The following is a 19,754-nucleotide window of genomic DNA, read 5'->3' as shown; positions in this document are numbered from 1 at the left end:
TTGGGAAAGGGATGGGCTATATGATGAGTGATATTTAACAGGCAATTTTATAAAGAACTAGTTTATACATAGCATACTAATTCATAGCATACTGAGTAGGCTTTCTTTATTTAAAGGATATTTCTGCTTTATTTTGTGTGGGTCTTTTTTGCCTGTATAGATGTGTACTATGTGCTTGCCAGGTAGGTGTCCATAGAGGCCTGGAAAGGGTGTCAGATCCCCAGGAACTAGAGTTACAGATGGTTGTAAGTCACCATGTAGGCACTGAAAATCAAACCTCTTCCTTCTGGAAGAGCAGACAGTACTCTTAACAGCTGAGCCATCTCTCTAGCCCTAGACTTTTTTTTTTCTCTATGATTTCCTATAGAATTATTTTTCATTAAAAACTTTTTTAAAGGCCACACAAAGAAACCCTATTTAAAAGAAAACTATATATTCATTTTTACTTTTCATTTATTTCTTTTGTATAAATAGGGACTTACTCTGTATCCCTTGCTGACCTGTAATTTGCTATGTAAGTCAGTCTGGCCTTGAACTCAGATCCACCTGCCTCTGCTTCGCAAGCAGTGCTGGATTAAAGTGCCATCAGACCCAGCTAAAGGCTATTTTTCTACTGAGAATGTTTGTAATTTTCCAGGAGCCTGCTCTGTGGCAGTTTCAGATAATTTTGAAATATAAAGCTAATTCTCCTGCTAGATTCGTTTAAGGGAATGTGGTTGACATATGTGCCCCCCCTCCCCCCTTCAGTGAGACCTGTTGACAGAAATTCAATCTTGATTAAGGGGCACAGGGAGGATCTAGTTCCCACTGTTCTCGGGGCCCTCATTTAAACAGCTGCCTTCAGCTTTGACCTCTGGGGTAGCCCATTGGGCTCTAACAGACTTGAATTTTTGGTATTTTGACATCCTACTGTTTATTGTTTGTGGTGAGGCTATGCTGTGAAACTGTCTTGATTTAGCAGTTACTCTGCATGTGCTCTGGTCCCTCCTCCATCCTCTGCTCTCTTTCTCCTTGGGCTTCCTCCCCAGCCCTACTTTAGGTTTTCTTTGTATCCTTTGTCAGCCCTTAATGAAGAGTTCTCAAGGGATAATGGATACATAGTTGTTCATTTGATCCCATTTTGAGGAGAGACAGGGTGTTTTTGCTTGTTAGTTGTTTTTGTGAGACAGGGTTTCTCTGTGTAGTCTTGGCTGTGCTGTAACTCCCTCTGTAGACCAGGCTGGGCTTGAACTCATACAGAGATATGCCTGCCTCTGCCTCACAAGTGCTGGGATTAAAGGCGTTGGACACCACTGCCCATTGAGGCAGGGTGTTTGTTTTTATTGCTCTTTTCTGAAACTGTCTCACTTTGTAGCCCAGGCTGACTTAGAGCTCACCGATGTAGGCCCAGGATGTCCTTAAATTTGAGGAAGTCCTCTTGCTTTCAGGCTCTCAAGTGTTGGAATTATGAGGTGTGGGACTTCATAATTGGTAGGGTGGTCTCCTGAGTTGATCAATCTAAACAAAAAATAGCATAAAAGGCTGGGCATTGGTGGTGCACACCTTTAATCTCAGCACTCAGGAGGCAGAGGCAGGGGGAATCTCTGTGAGTTCCAGGCCAGCCTGGTCTATAGAGTTAGTTCCAGAACACCTAGCAGCTAGGCCTGTTCAACAGGGAAACCTTATCTCCAGAGTAAAGGGCCTTGAAAGATGGCTCAACAGATCTGGGTTTGACTTCCTCATTCACAAGGTAGCTAAGTTCCAGGTGAATCTTACTCCATCTTCTGGCCTCAGGATACAACTGCATACAGATATTTGAACAGATAAAACACCCATGTACATAAAATAAAAATAAATAAGGATTCCAAAATAAATAAATAAAAGAAAAAGAAGAGGAAAGAGGCTTAAGTAAAGAACAAACTGCTTCCTACCCTGGAGTGATCATGGGCTTCCTGAGAGAGAGCTGAGTGTGATTGTGGCCTGTTACATTCCTGTCTCTTCCTTCCCCAGCTCTGCTTGTCTTTATTAGACAAGCCTGGGAAGTGTTCCCAGTGACCTCAATTAGCCATTGAGATCATGGGAATTTAAGATTTTCCCATGTCGTCCAGCATAGTTGTTCAAAAGAGCAGGAAAATGTTCTCCTTTCAACCAGGGAATTTTAACTACTGCCAGAGAAATCCTTGACTGATGGTCTTTTTAAAAAAAGTTTGCCTTTCTTCATTTATGTATTTTTATGGTATGAATTTGTATCTAGTGTGTATGTGTATGTGTGTGTGTGTGTATATATGGATCTACATAGCAAGTTCTAGGTCAATTTATGCTATTTAAGTCCCTGTCTTTACCCTCACTGCCACCACCAACAACAAAAAAGCTAGGTGTTGGGTTTAATCCCAGCACTCTGGAGGCAGAGGCTAACTGATAGTTTTGGAGGCCAGCCTGTTGTACAGATCAAATTCGTACATATCAAACTCCATAGTTATATAGTGAGACCCTCTCTTAAAAAAAAAAGAACAGCAACCAAAAAAACTAAGATAAAACAAACAAAACAACGGAAGTGAAGAGTTTAGAATGGCATAATAGAGAGACTTCTGCAAGTCAAGACTGTGGGAACAAGTGAAGTGCTTGCTAGCTTACAGGCAAATGGAGACCTGACCCTCCCAACCCTGACCCAACCAGGTCTCCCTTTATAGCATGCTGGACTCAGAGATTACCTGCTTCTGTCTTCTGTGGTGTGATTAAAAGCATCCTTTACCATACCCAGCTTAAAGAAGGTTTTTTGTTTGTTTCTTTTCTTATTTATTTGTGTGTGTGTGTGTGTGTGTGTGTGTGTGAATGTGTGAGATGACACACATATGAAGGTCAGAGAATAGTTTGCCAGGGTCAGATCTCTCTTCATGTGGTACAGGTTGCTAGGTGTGGTAGCACATGCCTTTACACTGAGTCCCAGGAGAGGGGGTAACTTTTATGTAAATATTATTGATAGTTACTTCCCACCAAGATAGAGAATCCCCCCTTTTTTAAGATCTATTATTTATTTATTATTGCATACAGTGTTTTGTCTGCATGTATGGTTATACACTAGAAGACGGTGCCAGATCTCATTATAGATGGTTGTGAGCAGCCATGTGGTTGCTGGGAATTGAACTCAGAACCTCTGGAGGAGCAGCCAGTGCTCTTAACCTCTGAGCCGTCTCTCCAGCCCCTTGTTTTCTTCTTTTTGAGATATTGTCTTGCTATATAGCTCTTGCTGGCCCAGAATTTTCTGTGTAGACCAGGCTGGACTCTAGGTTGTCTAGAGTTTTTCTGCCTCTACCTTTTGAGTGCTAGGATTCATAGCCTTGATGGCCTGTCCCAGAATGCTTTTAGGACAAACAGCTCACTGGCTGCTTTCATAGGCAATTATTGGTCAGTGAGCATGGCCTTTGGGCTGTTTTCCAGGCTACTTTTAGCTTTATTGTTACCTAGATAGAACTAGAGTGGGAGTGTTAACCCTATTAGGTTTGCACACAGTGGAATGCAAACTTTTGTTGGCATAGTGGGGTAGGTCTGTATTGTTGACTTCTTCCTTTCACTTATGCATGCTGTGGCTTTGATGTTTTGTTTTATTTTTTCCCCTTTGTTAGAGATCAAACTCATATCCTCATGCATACTAAGTTTGCTTTCCACCACCGCTGAGCTACACCTCTAGCCCAGAAATAGTTTTCTTAAACTATTTCTAAAGAATGAAAACCAGTTCTTAGCAAAACTATTTCTCACTCTTCTATGCAGAAGGCCGTCTGCTAAGCACCATGATATATACAACTCAGATGGGATTTTGTCTTCAGAGCAGGCAGACTACCAGGAAAAACATTTATGGACTTAACTGGTACAAACTGGGATGCTCATTGTTTCAGAGGAGCTAAAGCTAAGCTACCACTGTGGCTGTCTGGCACAGAGTGAAAACAGGAGGAAAGTTTAGAAACAAGAAAATGACAGACTGAGGGAAAATTAATCATGAATGTAACAACCAGCAGGGAATGGCAGATTGTTGGTACTCATCAACTTCGCTTTTTCCCCCTAAATTTAGGTCTTTTAATTAATTTGTCCTAAAGTCACTGAAGCAAAAACAAAACAAAACAAAACAAAAACCATGATAAACATTCTTTTACAACCCTCAACACACACACACACACACACACACAAAAACCCAAACAACTATTTGTAGGGAAAAAAAAAAAGTCTCTGGAAATGCCTTAAAAAGCTCTGTCATTTAACAAGTAACAGTGTAAAACTCCAGAGTCCTTTCTTTAAAACAAAGTGGGAAAGATTAGGAAGGAATTATTCAAACTTCATCTTCTTTCCTTGTGGCTTGAAGTCTCTTCCTCCTCAGCCACCTCAGAATCCTCCTTGATCTCCAAAGCCTCCCCGGCCTCTGCTGCCAAGTCCACCTCGTCCTCCTCTGCCACCACCTCAGTCCCCGAAACCTCTGCCTCACCAAAGCCACCTTCACCCTTAGGTTTGGCCCAGTCCAAAGTAACTTAGTTCCCATCAGTCTCTCCATCTTCCATGGCCTCCTTGGCAGCTTTGGCATCTTCCTCACTATTAAAGTCTCTAGAGGAACCAGTTTCCCGACCAGTGACTATTCTTGCACGAACAGAGTCCTCAAATGATTCTTTTAAGGTCTCTTCAGTGGTATCCTCAGACCCTTGACAAACAGTGGTTTGGATGGCTGACTTCTTGCATTAGGTGATCTCCTGGGTCCTTGTAACTCCAGCCAAATTGTTGTACCCTCAGTTTCCATTTTATTACAAGAGTTTAAAGCTGCTTTAGCATCTTCAAATAAAGCAAATTCTATAAATGCATAGCCTTTAGATTTGCCCTGTTGGTTCTGGGCACTTTGTTCAAGTTGCTTTCTCAAACACTTTCTGAAGAGTTTCTTCTGTTGCACTTTAGGAAACGTTACTTAAAACCAAAGTTTGTGATTCACCACTCCAAATGCTATTCTTTCCAGTTCTTTCTTGCCTTTGTTCTTTCTCTCCAGTATAGGAGAGTGAAACAGATCACCCATGTCTTTTCTTTAAAGAAGGAAACAGTTTGTACATTTATTTATCTTTTTGGGTATGCACAGATGCTACATGTCAGGACAACTTGCAGGAGTCAGTTTTCTCTTTTGCCACCATGTGGCTTTTAGGGGCTTGGTGGCAGGCACTTTTACCCCGTTGAATCATCTCCGCAGTACTGAACTGGCTTCTTTCTAACTCTAAAAAACAACTAATCTCCTTCCAAGTGCTGGGATTAAAGGGCTGTAATGCCATGCCCAGCCCCAGGTGATTTTCTTTCTTTTTTAATATAATGTATTTATTTTTATATTGTGTGCATTGGTGTTTTGCCTGCATTTATGCAAGTATATCTGTGTGAGGGTGTTAGATCTTGGAGTTACATGCACTTGTGAGCTGCCATGTAAGTGCTGGGAATTAAACCTGGGTCCTCTGGAAGAGCAGTCAGCGCTCTTAACCTCTGAGCCATCTCTCCAGCCCTCTCCCCCCCCCCCCCAGCTGATTTTCTAAGTAGGAACTGTAAAACCAGAGTAGTTGGTAGGGATCAATATTTATTATTGATGTACAACCGAATTTTCCTAACCATTTCTTTCATCAGAAGTCCATCTGTTGAATAGAGGGTTACAGTCCTGGGAAAAGCTGTCCTTCTGCACTAAGTGGGGACAATGTCTCAAGTTACAACAACTACTTATTCATTTGATGCCCCCACCAACTTCATCAACTTTTCATCTTTGGATGCCGAAGAAGATACTGAAAATGTAGACTCATGGTTTGGTAAGTTGCTACTTTCTCTGCCATTTTAAGGATTAGTATCTTGTTTTGCACTGAGGACATTTCAAGAGTAGAAGGGCTGGAGAGAGGACTCAGCATTTAGGAGCTATTCTTTCCCAAATCCACTATGGTAACTGAGAGCTGTCTATGGCTCCAGTCCCAAGGGATCTAATCCCTTCTTCGGGTTACCACAGGTCCCAGGCATGCGAGTGATGCATGAGTGATGTAGACATGTGCGTTCAAAATACTCCATACACATAAAAATAAGTAATAACATTAAACAATTAAAAAGCAAGAGACTCCAAAAAAGTAACTAGATCTATCCTGCTTAGACTATACATTCTTTTCCACACCATGACACCTTCTCACCATGATTTAGTTAAAAAAAAAAAAAAAAAAAGTAACTTTTCAACTACATAAGTCTATTCATATGTAAAATTTGGTTTTTTGAGATAATGTCTCATATTGTAGCCTAGTGTGGCCTACAACTCTTGGCGTTCTTCCTGCTTCAGTTTCAGACTGAATGCTGGCATTTCTTTTTCTTTTTTAAAAGGTGGAAACATAGGCCGGGTGTTGGTGGTACATACCTTTAATCCCAGCACTCAGGAGGCAGAGACAGGCAGATCTCTGTGAGTTTGAGACCAGCCTGGGCTACAAGAGCTAGTACCAGGACAGCCTCCAAAGCCATGGAGAAACCCTATCTCAAAACCAAAAAACAAACAAACAAAAGATGGAAACATCATCTTTACTGATAATTTAGGATTACAATAGAGTTTTACAGAAACAGAAGCAAAAAAAAGGCAATTCCAAAAAATATGATATACTTAATGAATTTGCCTGTCATCTTTGGTGAAGGGGCCATGCTAATCTTATTTTGTTTTTTTAATCATTCCCATTTTAGTGTATGCTCTGCTGAAGCAAACCCCTGGACTGCCTGTCCACCCACCTTTCTTTCTTTCTCCTTTCCTGCCTACTTTCCTGTTGTTAGTTCACTGCATAGCCCAGCCCAGTTTGGACTTGAACTTGCTGTATAAACTAGAATGGCCTTCAGCTCCCCAAAGTTAGAATTATAGATGTGTATTACCATACCCAGTTTATAGGTGCTTTTTTTGCGCATGTGCGCGCGCGCGGAAGGGGGGGAGGAGGATAGGATATGGAATCAACCTGAAAAAATTTACAGATGAACTATAGAGCTTAGAAATATCAGAAAAATCCAAAAATAATGTCATGAATGTATGTATAATCTTTCATTTGCTATAATACTTACAAATTTATTACAAATTATAAAAGTTATTAAAACACATTTCATCTGCATATTTAATTATATAGAAAGGCTTATAAGCAGATGTTAAAGAGTGGTATTAAATTAGCAATAGTACAAAATAACTTGTAAGAATTGCACAGCTTCTTTCTATTTTAGGGAGCCAGAAGTTGTGGGTGGGTTTTGACTATGCGAAAGTCAGTAAACTTGAGGATTCAAGCATGTCTCTCTGACATAAAACCTACTCCATTGTCATCTGGGCATAGACTGTATCTGACATAACTACAGTCTGCCAGCCTCAGATTTTCCAGGGTGTGTGTGTGTGTGTGTGTGTGTGTGTGTGTGTGTGTAGTTTTTATCAGTCACTTGTGTAGGTTCATGTAGCTTGCATCTTAGTCAAGATGATGAGTATTCTAAAATCACAAAGATTCCATGTTGCTTTCTTTTGAGATCAGTCTTGTGTCTGTTTCTGAGGTTAGCTTTTTTTTTAATTAAAATTTTTATTTAAAAAAATTTTAATTATTAATTTATTTTTTACATTCCAATCCCAGTTCCCCTTTCCTATCACTCCTCCCATCTCCCCTCCTCCCGTCTGCCCCTCAGAGAGGGGAAGGCCTCCCCTAGGAAGTCTACTACATCTGTCCCATCATCTCATTGAGGTAGGACCAACACACCTCTCCATCTCCACACCCCTGTGTCTGGGCTGGGCAAGGTATCTCTCTTATGAATGGAGTTTGTGTATTAGTGTTAGATCTTGGACCCATTGCCAGTGTCTGAGGCTAGCTTTGAACTCCTATGCTCAAGAGATCTTCTCTTGGATTGTGCCTGGCTCGTTGATATCTCTCAAGCCTCAGGCTTTATAGTTTTTGGAGACAGTGTCAAATCTGGCCTTAAGGTCTTCAGCTCCTGGCCTTCACCTCCCTCTTGATGGAAATTGAGTCTCAATTAATTTTTTAATTTTTATTTATTGTTTTTAAATCATGGTCTCATGTATCTGAACTTCCCGTCCTATTTCAATCCCTGTAGTGCTGAGGTTATTGGACTATACCACCATTCCAAGATTATTCAGTACTTGGGACTGCATTTTAAATACTAGTGTATAGTAGGCAAGCACTCCACCAACTTGAGCTACATTCCCAGCCCCCAAATTCTTTGTGTTTTTAAAATATGCTTAATTACATCAATCTGTTATGGGTGAGTGCATTTGCCTACAAAAGACCTGAGGTTTGGGGTCTTTGGATCTGGAATGACAGGCAGTTGTGAACTGCCTGATGAGGTTTTGAAAACCTAACTCATGTCTTCTGAAGAGACTTACACACTCCCACCACCGAGCCCTCATTCCAGACTTCCCAAATTTTTTTTTTTTGTTATTTTTATTTTTTGAGACAGAGTTTCTCTGTTTAGCTCTGGATATCCTGGAACTCTGTAGACCAGACTGGAAAAAAGGGAGGAATTTCCGGGAGTGGTCAGGGCAGATCTGCCTGCCTCTTGAGTGGTGGGATTAAAGTCATATGCTACCACTGCCTGGCTCCAAAATCGTTTTTTAAATGGAGACATTATGGTACTAATAACCTAATCCACAAACAGATTTGAGTTCTGTGATGTTCGCTGATGTGGTTCAAATCTAAAACTAGGCCAAAAAAAAAAAAAATTTTTTTTTAAAGATTTTTATTTGTATTTCTCTGTATGTCTCTGAATGCAGTACACATGTAGACCAGGAGATGGGATCCGGGGTCATAGAGCCTAATTTGTGGGTTGCCTAACATGGATGCTATGAACTGGATTTTTGTTTTCTATAAGAGCAGCAGTGCTCTTAACCATTGAGCCATCTAGACAGCCCCCAGCTTGAAGTTATGTGTAGATATAACTCCTTTTTCTTGTCTCCATCTTCCTAATTAAGAGACATTAACATCAATGTGTGGTGGGAACAAAAAGGACTATTGCTGCTGCACTTACCACTTAAAATACAGACTTCAGATTAGATGGTCTCTGTTATTCTCCTGGGAAAGGAATTAGGTATTACTCTCGGTAGAGGGTTCTGTTGGAAGGAAGAGCAGATAGTCTGGCCTGCTCTCCTAGAGTGGTCTTGTCCATCCTCATAAAACTGCAACCCGATGTAACACCTGGACTATCTGAAGATTTCTTTTTGTAAGTTTTTCTTTACCTTCCAGCTATCCACTGAAAGGGAATATTAGCATAGCAGTACAATTAAATGCAAAGTTTGGAAGAAAAAAAAAATCTTATACTTAGAAAATAATCTTAGCTATATTAGTATATTTCTTTCTCCTTTTCTTTCAGTTTATCACATCTTTCCACATGGTTATAATCAGAATGTCCATGCACAGGGGCTACTACGCCCATGAGGCTTGACACAGTCCGTCACAGCAGAACCCAAGAGAAAACTCCACTCTCACACACCCACGCTTTGTCAATACAATCTGTCCCTTGTCTTACAGTTCCTGGTGGCTACAATTTTCTTCAAGGAGAATGTGATGTATTTAAGTGGTAGATAAGGCCAGATATTGTTGGTGTGGCCTTAACTATGTATCTTAACAACGATAAAAGAATACAGAATCAGCAACTATCCTTTACTTTAAGACCTTGTTGGATGTTGCAAGTGCTTTGGGAATAGATTTTGCAGTCTGTCCCTGACTGCACTCCCCTTCCGTTAGTTGCTAGAATTGTGTTTTGGCTAAAGGTGCTGGAAATGGACCTGACTCCCCATTTTAATGCATGATTCTCCTTTGTTTTCCCTCCTTACTGATTATTTCACAGAGGAGAAGGCCAACTTGGGGAGCAAGATTCTTGGGAAGAATGGAATAGGAGAGTTTTTTCAGGGCAAAACTTCCTTGAGAAAATCCAAACAACAGCAGGGCCGCGTCACACCTTTGAAAGCAGGTAAGGAGAAACAGCTTTGATGGATACTGGTGGGGACTAGAGCTGGGGCTCTGAGGGAACCCCCAGAGCTGTAATTTTGGTTTGTTAGTGAATGGGTGAATTCAGTTCATGGTGGATGTACATTAAACCATGTTCTCTTTTTCCTGAGAAGAGATCTGCTTGTGGCCCTGGCTGACTTGTGAGCCTCTTGTGTGCTGGTATTATAGGCACCACCATATCTAACTGTATTTTTCTTTTTATATTTCACCTTTAGGATTCATTTGCGGACTTTTTTTCCACAGTGCTAGAGAATAAGTCTAGGACCTTATGAGTGTTTGAGTGCTATCATTGAGTTTTAGCGCTTCCTGAGTGCTGTCTGTCTGTCTGTCTGTCTGTCTGTCTGTCTGTCTGTCTGTCTATCTATCTGACATAGGGTTTCTCTGTGTGTCCTGGACCTTTTTTTCTGGTAGACCAGGCTGGCCTCAACCTCATAGAGATCTGCCTGCCTCTACCTTTCACCAGCCAGCACAATTAGTGCTGCCAGTGTAGGATCATCTACTGGAACATGGATAGGTGGCCTCTCAGGACGTATCCCTGAAGAAAACTGACACCCCCTCTCCCAGCAAGCCATCAGTTGTCAATAGCTCTCCTCAGCTAGGGTGGGACTTCATAACTCACTTATCCATCCACGCTGGGATTTTGTCTGGGTATATCTTGGTCATCGTCTTGTGTGTGAAGTCCAAGATATTAGGAGTTCATGTGTATTACAGCTCTGTCACTATCTGGATAAGTGCTGTTTGATTGGAGTCTTAAACTTTATCTCTGGCTCTTAGAAAATGTCTATCCCCTTGGTGATCGCTGAGCCTTAGAGGCAGGGGGGGTATGATGTCCTGTTTAGATCTGAACCCTATAATCTTATTTTCTCTACACATTGACCAGTCGTGAGTCTCTGTATTAATTACTATCTACTGCAAAAAAAGAAGCTTCTCTGAGTTTTGGGAGAGGCACTAACATAATGGATGTACAGATAATACTTAGGGGGCAGTTTAATATTGTGTCTGCTTAGCAGAATAGTAGTAGTATGTCCACCCAGGACTCATGGCCTCCCAAGCTACAGGCCCTTGGACCTTTTAACGGTGAGAGGTGTGAATTCCATTTTCTGGGTGGGCTTTAAATCCAATCAGAAAGTGGCTGGTCACTCTCATGACACCTCAGTCACTATTGTACTGGTGGGCGTGTCTTGCCAGGGCAGGTGTTAACTGTAGCTGGCAGGGTTCATGTCTGAGAAAGATTCCTGTTACTCCCCCAGTAGTATACATACGCCTTCAGCACTATGAAAGCTAGTTAGTAGGACGGGGGCTTCCAGTTTGAAACCAACTTGCTTTTATTCCATGTTCTATGAGTCAAGTGTGGTATCTCCAACAAATGGGGTCTTAGTGTCCAGTTTTGGAGGGAAGCTAAGAGCAATGGCAATAACCGGGAATGTGTTTTGGGGTAGTGTCTATACGAAACCTACAGATTAAAAACTTGAAAAGAGGTAGCATATATGTGGCTCTATGCTTTTTATTTGTCTGGGAGAGATACTGTCCCCTGTTACAGGGTAACTCCATTTAAACCTTCCCATTTTTAAATTTTATGTTGATGGGTGTTTTATGCGCAAGTGTGTGTGTGTGTGTGTGTGTGTGTGTGTGTGTGTGTGTGTGTGTGTGTGTATCTTGCTTGAAGAGGCCAGAAGAAGAGGCCAGAGGGTATTAGAACCCCTGGGACTGGAGTTATGAGACATCATGTGGGTGCTGGGAATATGAGCCCAGGTCCTCTGAAAGAGCTGCCTGTGTTGTAACTGTTGAGCTATCTCACCATTTAAACTTGTAATATATTTATGAGGGTTTTGGTCTCTCGTAGTTGACAACACTTACTATAATGACACAGAAAAGGAAAATCTTCAAAAACATTCTGTTCCATCAGATGATTGTTCTTCTGTGAATGCTGAGGGGGCTGTATCAACAACTTCTGTCCAGGCTCAGCGGTAAGAGTGGGGCACAAAGTTGTGGGTCTTGCTGGTGCTGCTCAAACAGTATAGAAACCCCACAGATTGTGTCTGCGCTGCTAGACTCCTATGTTCGTTCAATGCCTGTGCATTATAGCTTGTAGGTTTAGTTTATAGGTAAGTGCGTATAGATTCTTAGTTGCTTACTTGAGGCAAGTTCATTTCAGAGCCAGATTCAAACTTGTCAGCTTTAAAAGCTTCATATGGATAAAATGATTATATTTTTCTGATGTCAATTACCTTTCTCTTTTTAAAAACATTAATTTATGGCCAGGTGGTACGCACGCCTTTGCTCCCAGTACTCAGGAGACAGAGGAACCTTTACTCCCTTACTCTGGAAGCAGAGGAAGGCGGATCTCTGTGAGTTCAAGACCAGCCTGGTCTACAAGAGCTAGTTCCAGGACAGCCTCCAAAGCCACAGAGAAACCCTGTCTTGAAAAACAAACAAACAAACAAACAAAAAACAAAACAAAGCAAAACAAAAAACCCAAATACATACACACACACACACACACACACACACACACGAACAAAACAACAACAACAACAAAAAAAACCCAAAAAAACATTCATTTACTTTATGTGTCTGGGTGTTTTGTCTGCATTTATATATCTGTGTCATGTGCATTTCTGGCTCCTGTCTAGAAGGGTGTCAGAACTTCTGGAACTGGAGTTCAAGACAGTGTAAGCCCTCATATGGATACTGGGAATTGAACCTGTGTCCTCTGCAAGAGCGGCCAGTGCTCTTAACCACTGAGCCATCTCTTTAGCCCTCAAATACCTTTCTTTGTTTTTTAGTATTATAGAAATTTTCTTTTGCTTTTATTATACTTTGCCCTTTATTATTCATGCTTTATATTTTGTGGCATTAGAGTTTGAACCAGTCTCATTTGTGTTAATCATACTTTTTATTATAAAATTATATGCTCAGCCCTTATTTAAAATTTTTAATTATTGGGCTGGAGAGATGGCTCAGTGGTTAAAAACACTAACTGCTCTTCCAGAGGCTATGGGTTCAATTCTCTGCACCCACATGGCAGCTCACAACTATCTGTAACTCCAATTCCAGGGGATCGAACACCCTCACATGACATACATACAGCCGAAACACCAATGCACAGCAAATAAAAATAAATCATTTTAAAAAATCTTTAAAGCCGGGCGATGGTGGCATATTCCTTTAATCCTAGCACTTAGGAGGCAGAGGTAGGAGGATCTCTGATTTCGATGCCAGCCTGGTCTACAGAGCAAGGGCCAGGACAGGCTCCAAACCCTGCCTCAAAAAACAAAACAAAACAAAAAAAACTTTATGAAAAATTTAAAATTTTACACACGCACACACACACACACACCTTTCCTCTTAATGTGGAGCTTTTAAAGTAACCAATCACAAAAAGTTAAGTTTTTGTAGATGGGACTTAGTAGGATTTTGCTTTTAAAAAAACAACTACAAAACCTAGCTTGGAGGTGGTAGTGCACACCTTTAATATCAGCACTTGGAATGCAAAGGCAGGCAGATTTCTATGAGTTTGAGGCAGCCTGGTTTACATAGTGAGTTCTAGGACAGCCAGGGCTACACAGAGAAATCCTGTTTCAGAAACAAAACAAACAAACAAAAAACCCAAAACAAAGACCCAAACAAACAAAAACTATCAGTCTCATTTACTTGAAATGTTGTTAGCTTATATATTCTCTTACTATATATTATAATTATTAATGTGGTTAGATTTGTCATTGCTTTATTTCTTGGTCATTGTTTTTTTTTTGTTGTTATGTTATTGTTATCCTATTTCCCTTTTCCTGTGTTTTATATTTAATCTTAACTTCTCTGTGTCCTTTCTTATCTCTCCTGGGGAAGTGAACCCAGATCTTTGCTCCTTGTATTTGTTAGGCAAGTTTATGACTGAATTATCCCAGCTCTCATTCAGATGTATTTAGTATTTTAACTCTGTTTTAAGACTTGAGACAGGTTCTCACTGTGTAGCTATGATTGTCCTGGAACTCAATATGTAGACTAGGCTAACCTCAAACTTTGTCCTTCTCTACCTCTTAAGCTCTGGAATTAAAGGTATGTGCCACCACACCCAAGATTCTGATTCTAGTTTTATCTTTTTGAGTCAAGGCCTTGCCATTCTACTTTAGCTTTCCTGAGTGCTGAGATTACAATAACAATACCCTATTTAGTCTGTTTTGTTGGTATTTTTAAAATTAGTTTTATTGAGATCTAATTTGTAAACCACCAGCAAATTTGAATACCAGAATTTTATGGTAGGAAATAGCAAATTTTCACAAATATTAGATTACTAGAGAATGGATAATAAACATTTTATTGGCCTTGTAGCTTGACATACTTTTATTGTCTGAAGAACATTTGTGTATGTGTAGTAAATGAAACTGTGTCATTTCAACTGTAGAAGATCCGTTAGACTCTCTGCTAAGAAGCATTTGGAGCACAAAGGAAAAAAACATGCCCTTGTTGAAATGAAAGCAAAGAGTTATACTACGCCTTCCAGGGACTTTCCACCTTCTAAAAGAATGAAAATGTAAGTAGTCAAGGCTTCTTACTGTTGTTTTGTAGGCCACACTGCCCTGTGTGGTAGGTTTCTCTCCTGAACTGAGAGTTTTGAGTTATAAAGGAAAGTTGGCAATGGGCCCTTCTACGGTCTGGTTGGTGTACCTGTAGACTGGGAAACTCCTAAGCTATACCATGATCCAGGGGTGTTTTTTTCCTGTGTCCCTTCTGGAAGGTGCTCAAAGCTTAAGTTTACAGGTGTGACCCCAGTGCTCCTCTGTGGCAAAGACGGAACAGAATATATGGTGTACATGCTTATTATTATTGTTTTTAAATTGTGAATGTGTTTTACCACAAGGAATACTCTAAATATTTTTTGTACTTCACAGAAGTCAAAACTAGTTTGTCACTGCCTTTGGTTGATTCTTAGCTATTTTACTTTTTAGCTTTTTCATTTTTCTTGGGCTTCATTATCAGAAGGTGACTTTAGACATTACATCCATGTTTAAGAGTGTATACTGTAAAGGAAGCACGCTAGCTAGCACTCACCCAGGAAAGCCAGTTTTATCTTAGTTCGATTGTCACTTGGATCTCCCAGTTGCAGTAGAGGCTGCTGAAGCAAGTACAATACTTGTAGCTGGCTACATTGCTGCCACTCCTGAATTTACTAAGAAACAGATATTGTAGCCACCAGGAAGGTGGCTACTGTCTTCTGTTTGTTGGGTTGATGATGACAGGCTTCACCTGACCTCTGCAGGCGTTCTTAGGGTTAACTGTTGGAGCCCTTGCTGTGTACCATCTGATGATGTAGTTAGTCCCCCTAATGAGGATGTGCTTTAGGAAGTTGAAATTTATTTATTTTTGTTCATTTTGAACTCAAGGTCTCATAAAAAGAAACCAGAGGAAGAGGAAGAAGGTGCTTCTAGAAAGAATGAAAGAGAAAGTCTGGAGAAAGTCAAGGGCAAGCATACCGTGCCTAGTATTCCACTTGCAAGGTAAATCTTTCCCCAGAGTAAAATTTTAAATACAGTAAATTATAAATAGGTCCATCTTCAATCCAGTTGGCACACCTGCCATTGGGGAAACTCTTAAAAGCTGTCTGTGACCCCACCTGTGACCCGAAGGATGCTGAGACGGTAAACAATGAACACAAGATGGAAAGCTGTGCTCTGAAGGTACACACCCTTAATCTCAGCCCTTGGGAGGCAGAGACCAGCAGGTATTTGAGTTCAAGGCCAGCCTGGTACACAGAGTTTCAATATAGTTGGGGCTAAAAAAACAAAAGTGAGTTTTTACTAACTCAATTGGACAGGCCTCCTTGAGCTTCTTGCCCTTTACCCAGTAAATATACTTGGTTTTACAGTCAGTATTCAACTTTGGGGGCCATTTTTATTCATTTGTCAAGAGATACTAATTTTTTTCTGGAAAATTTTGTTTACCCTTTAATACAGCGGTTCTCAACCCTGGTTTGCAACCTCTTTGACAAACCCCTATCTAAAATATTTACATTAAGATTCATAACAATAGCCAAATTGCAGTTACAAAGTAGCATCGAAAGTAATTTTGTGGTTGGGGACCACAACTGTATTAAAGGGTCACAGCATCAGGAAGGTTGAAAACCACTGGTTTAATAATAGATAATGGTTTTATGGATGTTGAAATTAAAAAAGAAAAAGATGTGTCATCATCCTTTTGTTTTTGTAGCATAGGCTGACCTTGTACTAGATAAGCAACCAAAGATGACCTTGGACCTCTGCTCTTTTTGCCTCCACCTCCCTAGCACAGGGAATGTGTATGTGCACTACCACTCCTGGTGTATGTGGTACCAGAGATTAAATTTTGTGTATGCTAGTAAGTATAAAACTACACCCAGAGCCCCTGTCTGCCTCTCTGAAAATTTAAATTGCCTCAGATCTAGTTGATACAATATTTATAGTATCAAATAACTTATTATTTATTTATTTGTTTATTTGTGACAGGCTTTCTCTGTGTAGCCCTGGCTACCTTGAAACTTGCTCTGTAGACCAGGCTAGCCTCCAACAAAGATCTGCCTGCCTCTGCCTCCTGAGTGCTGGGATTAAAGGCATGTGTTAACCATGCCCAAATCTATGTTTAAGTTTTGTAAATTGACTACTTATAATTATATTTTAGGAGGTACAAAGTAATGTTATAATCTAAACCGCAACATGGTATAGTCAAACCAAACTAGTATGTCTAGCACCTCAGATTTATTTATTTATTTATTTATTTATTTATTTAGTGTATATAATTATTTGCCAGTTTACCACATTTGTGTGAGTACTCTGGAGGATAGAAGAGGGCATCAGTTCTCCTGGAACTGGAGTTAACAATGGTTGTAAGCCACATGTTGATGCTAGGAACTGAACTCAGGTCCTCTTCAAGAGCAGCCAGTGCTCTTAACTGCTCGACCATCTCTCTAGCCCTTAATTGATTTTTTTTTTTTTTGTATCTATAAATCATCTTTCTTTATATCTTTCAGCATTAAAATATTTTAGCTTTTGTTTGTTTGTTTGTTTGTTTTGTTTTTCTTTTGAGACAGGATTTCTCTGTGTAGCCCTGTCTCTCCTGGAACTCGATCTATAGACCAGACTAGCCTTAAATTCATAGAATTCCACCTTCTTCTGCCTCCCCAGTGCTGGGATTAAAGCTGTGCACCACCACTGCCCAGGTTTTCCTTTCTTTCTTATACTGCTAGACCTGGAACTAGCGATATTACCTGGGCTGGTCTCCTGTTTGCTGTCCTCTGGCCTTAACTTCCCAAGTGCTGGAATTCTAAATGTGGCTCTTCTGGCTTTTTAGCTTAGTTTTTCATGTGGCATAAAAGCTAGTCCATTGGTGTAGAAAAATATGTGAGTCTTCTGTGGTGTCTAGTGTCTTGTGTAGTTGTAGCAATTGTTCTCTGAAAATTTTATACTCTCCATGTAAAGTATCTATCCTTTTATAATGTTACCTAATTAAGCCAGTGTTTCTTTCTGATAGACTTTGGTTTTGATAGATATCATAGATTATAAACATAGTCTATACCCAGCAGCTCTAGAGTCCTTTGAATCACTTAACTCTTTTCCCTGTTTCTTCTCTCTCTTGCTGATTCTTGTTTCTAGGCTAAAGGTTGTAAAAAGTACTGAAGAGCAGGAGTTGGAGAAGAGACTGAAGATGCAGCAGGAGGTGGTGGAGATGCGGAAAAAGAACGAAGAGTTCAAGAAGCTTGCTCTCGCAGGGCCAGGTCAGCTGGGCCTCTCTTGGGCCGTAACTAGGAGGGTGCTTCTTGAAATTTTGGTAGTCTTTTTTGAGGTCTGTAAAGCAAAAATGAAAACAATTAGTTTGAGTAGTCAGAGTAAGTCCATGTATGTATTTAAAGCCGTGGCTGGAGGTTAATCTGCAACCCAGTGGTTATTTTCTCTACCTATGCCAGTGCATCTGAGAGCATGCAGCTCTTCTCTTGTGTGTTAGCCAAAGGATTGAGATACAGACAGACAGCCTGGCTGGTATGTCATTTCCTTCTCATCCTAAAGGTGGAGGGTAAAAAAGAGCTCAGTTGTAGGTAGAAGGAAAAGTGGGACTGGATAAAGAGCTCATAGACTTGCTTGGTTCTGGAATAGTGCTATTGGTGACATTGAAGACAGAGACCTGCTAGAGAGTCTCAGTCAAGTTCTTCTTTTAAAGTTGGTCCATGTGGGTTGGATTCTCAGTGGTATGGAGTGTTTGACTAGAGTTTCTGAGGCCCTGGATTCCATCTCCAACTGCATTTTTAAAAAAGGGGGTGAGGTCATGGCTTTATATAGCAGTTTGAGTGACTGTCTTTCTTCAAAGCTAGGACTACATCCTAGGAGCAGGTTCTTCTTCCTTACCTAGTTTACATCTGAACAAAGGACTTCAAAACCAGTAGAACTCAGCAAACATAAAACCTAGATCCATAGTAACACAAATATGGAAAGGATTAGAGTTGTAAAGGGACTTGCTAGTGTTCTCTGTTCTTAATGTTTAACTGTGTGTTTTACTCTGCTCCTCAGGGCAACCTGTGAAGAAATCTGTGAACCAAGTCACCAAAACAGTTGACTTTCACTTCCTCACAGATGAGCGAATCAAACAACATCCCAAGAACCAGGAAGAATATAAGGAAGTCAATTTCATGTCTGAACTTCGAAAGCATCCTCCATCTCCTGTAAGTTGCCAGGTAACAGTATTATTACTAATGAGTAGGATTCAGCTGTAGCATTTGTGGTCATTATAGTAGGATGATTGAGGGAGGCTTACTGTTTGAATCAAGATAGATAAAAATTCCCTGTGAACTGTGTGATTGTCAGCTAATCACTCCTCTGGGAACGCATGTTACCACACACATGTAATTAAGGCGGGACATGAAGTATGTAAGATGATGTATGGCAAATCTGTAGAAGCTTTCTTTCTCCTGTACCTGAAGGCTCAGGTGTAGATGAGGTGTGGAAAGTATGACCTCATCTCAAGTAAGACAATGGTGCCTGCAGGTGTGAGGATTTAGGGCCCTCAATGCTTCTGGTGGTGCTCTGCTGATAAAACTGGACACAATAGGAGAGGTCTGCCCCAAGCCCAGCAGGGTCAGGGAGTTTGCTGTGTGTGAGATTGTGTTTCCATCGAGTCTCAGCAACAAGACTACCTAAACATGCTGAACAAGGACAACACAACAGACATGCTCACATGGATGAGGGAAAGCTCAGGAGGCCTCGGCCTGATACAAAGAATTACAAGTAACTCAGGAGTGCTGAGAACTGGAATAGTAGTTTGCCCAGGGAAGAACACATCAATTGTTTATCCAATAAAAAGTGTCAGCCCTGAAACATACATACAATTAACATTAATCAGACTGTCTTAGGGTGACTGTTGCTGTGATGAAAAGCATGACCAAAGAAACTTGGGAGGAAAGGGTTTACTTGGCTTATGTACACTTCCACAGCACTGTTCATCATTGAAGGAAGTCAGGACAGGAATTCAAATAGAGCAGGAACCTGGAGGCAGGAACCGATTCAGAGGCCACCGAGGGGAGCTGCTTGCTGGCTTGTTTCCCCTGGCTTGCTCAGCCTGCTTTCTTAGAGCCCAGAACCATCAGCCCAGGATGACACCACCCACAATGGTCTGGGCCCTCCCCCACCAATCATTAATTTAAAAAACTAGCTGGATCTTATGGAAGCATTTTCTTTTCTTTTCTGGAGACAGGATTTCTCTGTATTGTTTTTGGAACATGTCCTGGGACTTGCTATGTAGACCAGGTTTCAA

At 40.7% G+C, this 19,754-nt stretch overlaps 1 protein-coding gene and 1 pseudogene across 3 annotated transcripts in view; one reads left to right on the top strand and one right to left on the bottom strand.

Moving 5' to 3' along the window:
- Positions 1–19,754, top strand: part of Tpx2 (TPX2 microtubule nucleation factor) — a 46,411-nt gene that overhangs the window by 10,355 nt on the left and 16,302 nt on the right. For 2 of the 3 annotated variants that reach the window (XM_051193118.1, XM_051193128.1), the window contains 7 exons: positions 5,614–5,789; positions 9,823–9,945; positions 11,827–11,950; positions 14,386–14,514; positions 15,365–15,478; positions 17,606–17,727; positions 18,515–18,678. In XM_051193118.1, coding sequence (XP_051049075.1) covers positions 5,681–5,789; positions 9,823–9,945; positions 11,827–11,950; positions 14,386–14,514; positions 15,365–15,478; positions 17,606–17,727; positions 18,515–18,678 — 885 coding nt within the window. In that variant the 5' untranslated portion in view covers positions 5,614–5,680. The remainder of the gene's footprint in view (positions 1–5,613; positions 5,790–9,822; positions 9,946–11,826; positions 11,951–14,385; positions 14,515–15,364; positions 15,479–17,605; positions 17,728–18,514; positions 18,679–19,754) is intronic. The other variant, XM_051193137.1, reaches the window with a different exon arrangement.
- LOC127229261 (uncharacterized) lies at positions 6,596–6,709 on the bottom strand (annotated as a pseudogene).

This window comes from Phodopus roborovskii, unplaced genomic scaffold (assembly GCF_943737965.1).
Source record: "Phodopus roborovskii unplaced genomic scaffold, PHOROB, whole genome shotgun sequence".
NCBI classification, from domain to species: domain Eukaryota; kingdom Metazoa; phylum Chordata; class Mammalia; order Rodentia; family Cricetidae; genus Phodopus; species Phodopus roborovskii.
The sequence above is the reverse complement of the archived record's forward strand: the minus strand, read 5'-3'. Positions and strand labels throughout refer to the sequence as shown.